Raw genomic sequence first — 9119 nt, forward strand, 5'->3', positions numbered from 1 at the left:
ACATATGGATGTGGAGCCCCTGTGGACTGTGCCTTGGGTTTCTCTTCCCAGATTCAGACTCCTGATGCTGTTTCTATATTCAACAATTTTATTACTTGAATTTTTTTTTTTTTGCAATGTGTAATTTTAAATCTTCCAAAAGATTTGGAAACACAGAAATATAAAATCATAAGGTCTTGAATTTATCACATTTTCAGTTCTCAGCCCTGCTCCCTCACCACAGCATCCTTGATATCATTTAAGGAGCATGATACTAATTAGCAACATTTTCCAACTTCATGTGCTTTATCTTTCTTTTTTTCAAATGCAATCTGTGGTCGTCTAGGCCCTGTTAACTGCAATTTTGATGAAAAGAAAATAGATATCCCAACCACACTCTGTGGTTTGGTTTGCTTATTTAATTTTAGGCTATACTTTTCAGTGACATCCGTTCAGACTTGAAACCTAGTCAGTTGCTGACCTTGATTCTTAGGGTATCAAGTGAAGTCAGCATTACCAAAGTGGGGGCTGTCAGTCAAACAATTTGCATGCACTGGCTAACACACAACACACAGGTATCTAATTCTAGGGGTACTTGGTTGGAAAAAAAAATGGAAAGTTTTCTGACCCACTTTAAATCAGTGTTTCAGTAAAAGGCCAGTGAGAAACTCTCCTAAAGAGGAGCTTTCGTTTCCATGAGGTTCGTACTCATTACTCAGAGGAGAAACTGACAGGCTGAGAGGATCTGCTTGATTTGATTTTCAGGTAGAGACTGGGGAAAACACTGACAGACTGTGGTCATTTGGGGATGACGTCACACAACACGTCTTCCTTCTCTTACTCAGCTTCCAGGCATTATTCTCCGGGCTGGCAAAGAGGGTATGCCTCGAGAAGCCATCATCGCCAAAGTGATTAAGAGTCATCCTGTACAGTTTTGAGCTTGTCAAGGGTACTGGTCTTACAATGCCTAAAGTAATGGATGCTTATTGATTTTTAGCCACCTAGGTTAGGGTTGATTTTTAGAGCTGTCCAGTCATATATGATCTGGTTCTATCAAACTGAAAATTGCCAGGTCAAAATTCAGTAAGGCAGCTGTCAGAGAACAGTAAGGAGAGAAAGGAAAGTTAAGAATGCACAGCACCTCTCAGAGGGAAGAAGAGCTATCCAGAGTGAAGAACGACAAATGGTGGAAATAAAACATAATCTGAATATTAGAAAAGGATCTAGGGGTTGAAGAGATGACTTGGGCAATAAGTACCTGCCTTATTGCCTGAGTATGAGTATGAGTACCTGAGTTTGGGGCTCTGGCATCTGTATAAAACTGAGTCTTTACAACCCTAGCTAGAAAAAATAGGGAGACAAAGGCAGGAGGCAGAGGGTTCCCTGGAGCTCCCTGGCCAACTAATCTAGCCAATCTGTAGGCATCATAGTGAGGAGAAATCTAGAAAGACTCTCAACACACAAGTGCAGCCTACACACACAGACACAGAAACACATGCACACACCACACACGTGCTGCTCACACGTCGACATGCTAACATTCAAACACACATCTATGCACCAGCCTACTCAGTTAAAGTGGTCACTTTACCAATCACACCCAATCCACTGTGTGTCATTAGGAAGGTACTTTCAGCCACCAGGGATTCAAAAAAAATTGGGCACTGTTCCTGGGGATTTCTGTCCCAGTGTTTTTCAGAGTGGTCTTCAGAAGCACAACTATAGTTAAAACTGAGTCAAAACGTAGATCTGGATAAAATCCTGGACTTTACCAATTCCATAAGGACATCCGTGTGGTCATTACTGCAAATAGAATCCTCTCTTAACATCAGGTCTTTCCTTTAAGTGTCTGTTTGGGATTATTCCTGGTCCAGGTGGGGCACTTTCATAGCAGCATCCCCTGCACTGAGGAACAAGAACATTCTCTCCAGGACTGTTCTCTCTCAGTTTCACAAAACCAATGGAGAAGGAGCCTTGTGCCATGCTATGCACACGATTAAACCAAATGACACCCAACTGTTCAAACAGCCATTGTCTCGTTACAATAGGATGTAAGTCAACCACTTAAAGCTGTGAAATCCCTCCTTTATACAGACCATTGTTGTTTTTCCTGAAAAGGGCTATAGAACACATGTTAGTGGACAAAAGTTTCTCAGTGGTACCCATGCCATCTGAGCAAAAGCCAAAAGTTGGTTTTGAATTTTTAGTCTTGACTTTATGTCATGATTTTTCACCATACTGAGACAAAAGATATTCATCTCAAAGGCTAGTATGTAGGCTGAGTTTCACTACTGCAGGACTGGGAGGGCTGTTCAAGGTATTCCTTCACCATCATTCACTGGAATTGGCAGCAAGGACATCTCCCAACCCACCCCTTCCCAGGCCAGCTCATCCTTGCCAGATAGGAAGAAGAAGGAATGTCTACTCTATGGAATCCAGCATAGGCTACAACATTGTCACATTATTTTCAAATGGATCAGGATTTGGAGCCAAGGGATGAGACAACCCAGTGGTGTCTTAGAATGTAGCTGAGTTCTAAAAAGAAACAAGGTCATAAATTTCTGACATAATGTTTTATATCATCTAACAATAAAAATCTCATTTGCTTTTTACTATTTATTTGCTATTTACTAAACCCTATGCAAAATGGTGCAAAGATTAACAAAATAGCTACCAGTGTTCAAGTAGCGCACAATCTAGCAAGGAAGCTAGTAAGCAAACAAGTAAGCAAACAACATACAGTTCAAGAAAAACACATAAGAGACAAGTGCCACCAAAGTAATCCATGAAGACCTGTTACATAAAAGATTATTGTATACAATGGAACTTATAGAAATGAATAACACAGTAGTAGCCTTGAAGTATCACAGTACAATCCAAAGCCAAAAGTGCATATGTCAGACATACTTGCAAAGGTTAATTCAGTGTAGTAGAAAATGAAACCAAAGGTGGTGAAGTCAATGGGGTGGGATGTTCATTCCAGGGATGGAATTCCCAGCCAGAACTATGTAAATAGGATCCAACAAGACAAGCAACATACTGATAAATGGGGTGGAAAAGGACTTTGCCAAGGCTGTACTTTAACTAATGGTAAGTTGTAGAAAGAGGACAGGTAGAAAACCAGGACCCACCGAACCCTAACATCAAGCAAGGTAAGAGTGAGGCTAGAAGGGAAGTTCATTCAAACTGCAATACTAATTCAAGCACTGAGGAGTTCACACTTCTCATTCAGGAGGTTGGAGAATGAGAAAAGAAAACACAGAGGTGTGCTTGAGACAGGTTTCAGGGGCATTAAAAGTGTCAAGATACCAAAAATAGGTGAAAGTAAAAACCAGCAGCAGGTCTAGAAAGAGTGTGAGAACATGATTGCAGACAGAATCCAGCAATCCTACTAGACACTGTCTACTGAAGAGGAGCTGCTGTCACTTCATGCTTCTAGGCTGAATGTGAGACAGGTGCTGAAGAGCTGAGAAGCTCAGAGACATGGTTCTCCTCATTAGAGACAGAGGCAAAAAAAAATTGGCATGTAGATGACATCTATATCTAATGACCGCCACATTCACCATCTTGTCCTCGTCCTCTATTCCTAGAGAGAAACTCTTCTCAAGGATTTGAAGGCAAAGGTCATTGCACTGAGAGGAGAGAACATGAGAGAGCTGTTACCTTCTTTCCTCCTCATCCCTCCTCTTCTTGTTATTAGTCTCTATTCCATAGAGCCTCATTTTCTACATCATCGTTCTTCAGTGTCCATCTCTGAGCTCCTTCTTCACTTTTAAGTTATTTTTTTCACTTATTCCCCTTTCTAATATTCATTCCCCTTATTCTTTCACTTGTTCCCCTCATCCTTAAAAAACAAAAGACATGAGACTGAACTTCCAAACAGCAAATATGAAAAAGTTTGATACCATGCAGCAGCCATGACTCACCAGTAAATCTCATGTATCTAGCTACTCTCTAATAACTAATCAGACTTTGTGATTGTTCCTTGCACAGAGTACACATCCAAGAAAAGCAGATGCTACACTCAGTTAAGTAAAATGTATTCCATAAGTGTTACTTATTTTGTTTGTTTATATGGCAAGACCTTGAGTCTTTCTTTAGGATGTTCTCTGGCTAGGGAATCTGGTAGGAAAGGAAGAAAGATCAAATCAAAACTCAAAGCATGTGACACCAGGAGATTGTCAACCATCAAGAAAGCACATCAGCTTCACATATGTCCATACATGCATGATACTGAGCCACAGCAAAGCATCTGTGCTTAGCTCCCAACAGGTCAGGCTTCTTTGCATGGTGACCTTCTGCCCTTCCCATCTACCTCAGAGACAGATGTTACCCGTCATAAAGGGGTGGGTCTGTCCTGACCTCATTTGAGGATGGAACCTTTACTCAAATGGTGTCACCCCCAACCCACTCGTAACGTAAGTGACCACAGAAGGAGCAAAACCCTATAAAAAGAAAGAAAGGAGCGCTATACTTCATCCACCTCACATCAGGCACAAGCTCATCCAGTGCCAGCTGAAAAGGACAAGCAACCATGAGTCCCAGGAGAGCTTCATCTGTGGTGAGTCCCGCACTAATGTACAAGACTCTTGCTGATTGAGACCAGGTCACGTTGCTGTATATTGTGTGAAATGCTGGGCTCCAAGTGTGGAGGTCCATGAATCTGTATATGTAGAACCTGGAAATGAAACCTTTGGTAGATGCCTTAATCATTGTACAGCATTTACAAGAACTGATATGCATCAGTCAGAAAGATGAGGTTAACAGAGAGATAGCTATGATGGAGCTAACCCACATAAGACATGTCACATAATGCTGTCCAAAGAGAAAGAATGTCTATTTAAAGTCTGTTTTTCTGAGTGCAAAGGATTTGACAAAATTCTCTCATGCCATTTTTCTTTAATCCAGAATAAAGTGGGCTCCTATTCTTGCAGATTTGAAAGCTTTGGAAGCAACTTTTGTTCCACTGTTTTATACAAAAGTCTTGGTATATTCAAACCATTTGATTCTAATCAGATACATGTATAACTCTCCTTATGAATAAAGATTTATTTTTTTTAATATTTAAAAAAATATGCTCTGAACTCTGATTTTCACTTTAGGATCAATGCATGCTAAATTTAGAACAACCAGAAAATATCCCTAAGAAGACATAGGGAGATCCAGTTTTTATCTGGAGCATAGCTGGTGTACACACACTGTTTCTAATTCCTACGTGAATGCTGACAACACATAGGTTTTTTACAATCCTGTTCTCCATGGTACATGTTTGACTGTACACAGGGTTTACAGAATGGAGGGACTAAGAACATGGTAGAGAATGACATTTCCTCCTAGAAAATCAAGGTTGTTTAGTGTCTGGTTGACAGTCCCAGGAGGCTGATGAGATGGCATGACTCGAATCCTTACTAAGACCTGTGCGGTCTAAGACACCGCACGTCTGTCCTCAGTCTCAAAAAAAACAAACAAAGTAAGAAACTGGTTAAAAAAATAAATAAATACATAAAGTCTACAGTTTCAGCATGATTTTTGCCATCTTAAAAGTTTTAAAACTTTAAAATGTCTTACATTGTAATGTAGATCTTTCCAGAACATAGTATATTTCTTATAGTTAGCTATATACTCAACATAATGAATTTGTCAGCAAAACCCATATGCTAACCAATTTGCCTATCACTCTAATTTCCCTCCCAGGCTATGATGCTGTTGCTGTTGTTCCTGAGCCTGGAGGCTGCAGTGAAGGCGGGGATACTCATCCCACAAAGTACAGCATGTCCAAACACCGAGGACACGAACTTCCTCCAGAATGTGAAGGTCAACCTGAAAGTCCTTAACTCCCTTAGCCCGAAAGTGAGCTCCAGAAGGCCCTCGGACTACCTCAACCGTTCTACCTCACCCTGGACTCTCCAGTACGTAAGAACTCTAGACCCCACCCCTCCCAAAAAAATATGTGTTTTTTTCCACTCTGTGACATATCACCCAAGGCCTAAACATGGTTTTCTAGTTTTCCTGTAAGAATCATCAGGAACCTAGAAAGACCATTATGCTAAGCAATGATTCTTGAAGTTTCCTCTACAAACTTCTTAGATAGAGCAGGGGACACTTCACCTTAACCTGTTATAGTTGTTGTTAATGCCAAAAAATCAACCAAAATTAACCATGATTCTTGCATTTACAAGAGCTCATGTTGATTGCTGATTTTTTTGGAAATCCAAACATTCATCACAGAGCAACGCCTGAGTTTTGTTTTGTTTTGTTTTTTTCTATCTCCTCAAATTAATAACCGTGATTCTAGAGTTTAGAGCTCAAGTAGATCGTTGACTTTTTTAGAAATCAGGACATTTATCATAGAGCAGTATGTTTTCTTGCTGAAAATAATTAACAATTAACTAGGTATTTTTGTGCCTGTACTGAAGAAGACATAGAAAAATAACACCACAATGCTGGCAGAGGAAGCATCCTGTTGGCTATTTCTTCCCCTCTGTGAGTTAGATAGACTTATCCTCTGTCTCCAGCACTTTTGCAGTGCTCGTATTCGTCATCACATGCCCTTCCTCCCTGTTCCTGCTTTTCCTTCCAGTTAACCAGGAATTCACTTCCCCCTGGCTTCTGTCTCCCCTGCAGCCGCAATGAGGACCCCGATAGATACCCCTCTGTGATCTGGGAGGCACAGTGCCGTCACCAGCGCTGTGTCAATGCAGAGGGGAAACTGGACCACCACATGAACTCTGTTCTCATCCAGCAAGAGATCCTGGTCCTGCGGAGGGAGCCTGAGAAGTGTCCCTTTTCCTTCCGGCTGGATAAGATGCTCGTGGGTGTGGGCTGCACCTGCGTTTCCTCCATCGTCCGCCGTGTGTCCTAAGCACACGCCTGAGGCTGGTGGGAGCAATTAGAACAAGCCTCGACCCCTAAGAAACCCCGCTTCTCAGCAACCCCACTTGAATTTCTGAAACCGTTCATGAGATTGATTCTCAGCAATTAGTGATCCAGAGGTGGAGGCAAAATTGTCTGACTTCCTCCCTGAGGAGGAGGTTGAAAGGAGTGCCAATTTGCTTCTTGTTTGTTTTGCTTTAAATTATTTATGTATTTAATATATCCTGAGATAACTTTGGGGCATAAGTTATTTTAATGAATTTATCTACCTTACTATGTTTCTTTCTGAAGAAGACAAAAATTCAAGGCTTGAGAAACTGTATTATTTAAAAGGTAAAAACCTATATTTATGTGAGTTATTTATCTATTTATTTTCCTTAAGTCTTTAAAGAAAGGGTAAACAGTGTGATTATCAGATATGCCTAGGGAAGTCCTAGATAGGATTAAATGTTAACTGAATTTTGGCTTTACTATTTGTGGGTTTAAGACTCCCTCTTCTGAATGGAGTGAAAAACCAAACCTAGTTCTGTCTTTATTAACTTTTTAAATTATGAAACTTGTAAAAAAAAAAAAAAAAACCTGGTAAACTTCACTCCCTATTCTGTTAAAGCTTTGTAACAATATCACTGTAATAATAAATTTTTGGAAGAAAAAGTTATTTCCTTATTCTTAAAAAGTGGGGGGGAGGGGGGGGAGAGTTGGATCAGTGGCCAAAAGCACTCTCTGTGTAATCACGAGGACATGAATTCAGGTCCCAAGACTCATGTAAAAAACCAGTAACCCTAGCTCCTAGAGACTGAGACTGGGGATGGCTGGAGCTTGCTGCCTTTGGCATAGCTGAGAAAACATGGGCTCAGGGAGGCATCCCACCCTTATCGAACAAGACAGTGAGTCATAGACGGGACACCTGATACCCTCTTCTGTCCTCTGTGTGCATGCACAGGCTTGGGTGTCCGCAAGCACACGCTTACTCACATATAAGAAAATAAATAAATAAAGAGTCTTCCTGCAAAAAATATAATCAATGTGTGTAGATTCCACATCCTTGGTTTTAATCAGCTAACGATCAAGAATGTAGGCAGGACGCGCAAGGCATCCTTCCTGGATAATTGCAGCTACCACCCCTTATCAAGGAAGCCTCTCCTTGCTGCAAATGGAGAGTGTCACAGAAAACTACATCTGGAAACAACACAGAGCTCAAAGGATCATGGGAAGCCCGGCCCCAGTGAACACATCTGCAGGACAGCTCCTGCATCCATGGCCCAGGGAGCATTATGGAAGAGGCAGAGTGGGACTGTAACAGGGAGAATATCAGGAAGTCTTCTGTGAAACAGTCACCTAGAAATGGCTGCATAAACAAGACCAGAACAATGGCAATCTTGCTGGACATGTCAACCTGGAAGGGGGTATTTCATGGGGCTCCACCCCTAGACAAAGACCACAAGCAATTATTAACTTCTGGGAGAAGGAGAATTAGCCTCTCCCAGAGCCCTTTATAGTTTGTGTAATAAAGAGTGGTCAGCCCTGAAACCTTACACACACCAACAACAAAATGGACCTGGCAGATTGCACTTACATTCATATATACGTGTATGAAACAATACTAAAGAAAAACAATACTAAAGAGACCATCATTTTAAGAGTGGGGGTGTGTGGAAGGGGTTCAAGGGAGGGTAGCTGGGAGGCTCTAGAGAAAGGGAGGTAGGCAGTGATATAACTCTACTTGTATCAAAAACATATTTTAAAATATAATATGTTTTTCCACTATTATGAATTGGTGGGAATTATAAATGAATAATAGAAACCTGGGATCAAACAAGTTTGGATTTCAATCCTGGCTTTCCCTACTTGGTGATCGATGAGCAATATTTCTGAGCCTCTTGCCTCCTCATCCATAAAATAAAAAAAGTAATAAAAGTAAAAATAAATAAATAAGAAGAATGTAGCTAGGTCTCTGATAGGTGTCAGTACAGAATACATAGTCTTTTTTCTTGGCATTATTCCCTAAACAATGCAGCAGCGTACACACCCACATGGGGCTCACATTGTGTGAGGTATTGTGAGCCATTAGAGATGATTTCAGCATAGGGAAGGATGAAGGCAGGTTACATGCAAATGCCACTATTTTATGCAAGGAGATGAGCGTCTGCAGACTCTGATATGAGGAAGCGGCTGTCCTAGTAACCATCCCCCAAACACACTGAAGGTCTTTGGAACTTCAGCTCTCCTTTGTTTGGAAATGTACAAGACTGTACCTCAGAACAACA

General features: G+C 41.0%; 1 protein-coding gene across 1 annotated transcript; it reads left to right on the forward strand.

Annotated features, from left to right (window-relative positions):
• Nucleotides 1-4513: 4513 nt before the first annotated feature.
• Il17a (interleukin 17A) lies at nt 4514-6841 on the forward strand. Its single transcript, XM_021636448.1, has 3 exons — nt 4514-4540; nt 5674-5888; nt 6604-6841. Exons 1-3 carry the CDS (start codon nt 4514-4516, stop codon nt 6839-6841), a joined length of 480 nt encoding a protein of 159 aa, XP_021492123.1.
• The last annotated feature ends 2278 nt before the right edge of the window (nt 6842-9119 follow it).

Source organism: Meriones unguiculatus, chromosome 16, assembly GCF_030254825.1.
Source record: "Meriones unguiculatus strain TT.TT164.6M chromosome 16, Bangor_MerUng_6.1, whole genome shotgun sequence".
Lineage (NCBI taxonomy): Eukaryota > Metazoa > Chordata > Mammalia > Rodentia > Muridae > Meriones > Meriones unguiculatus.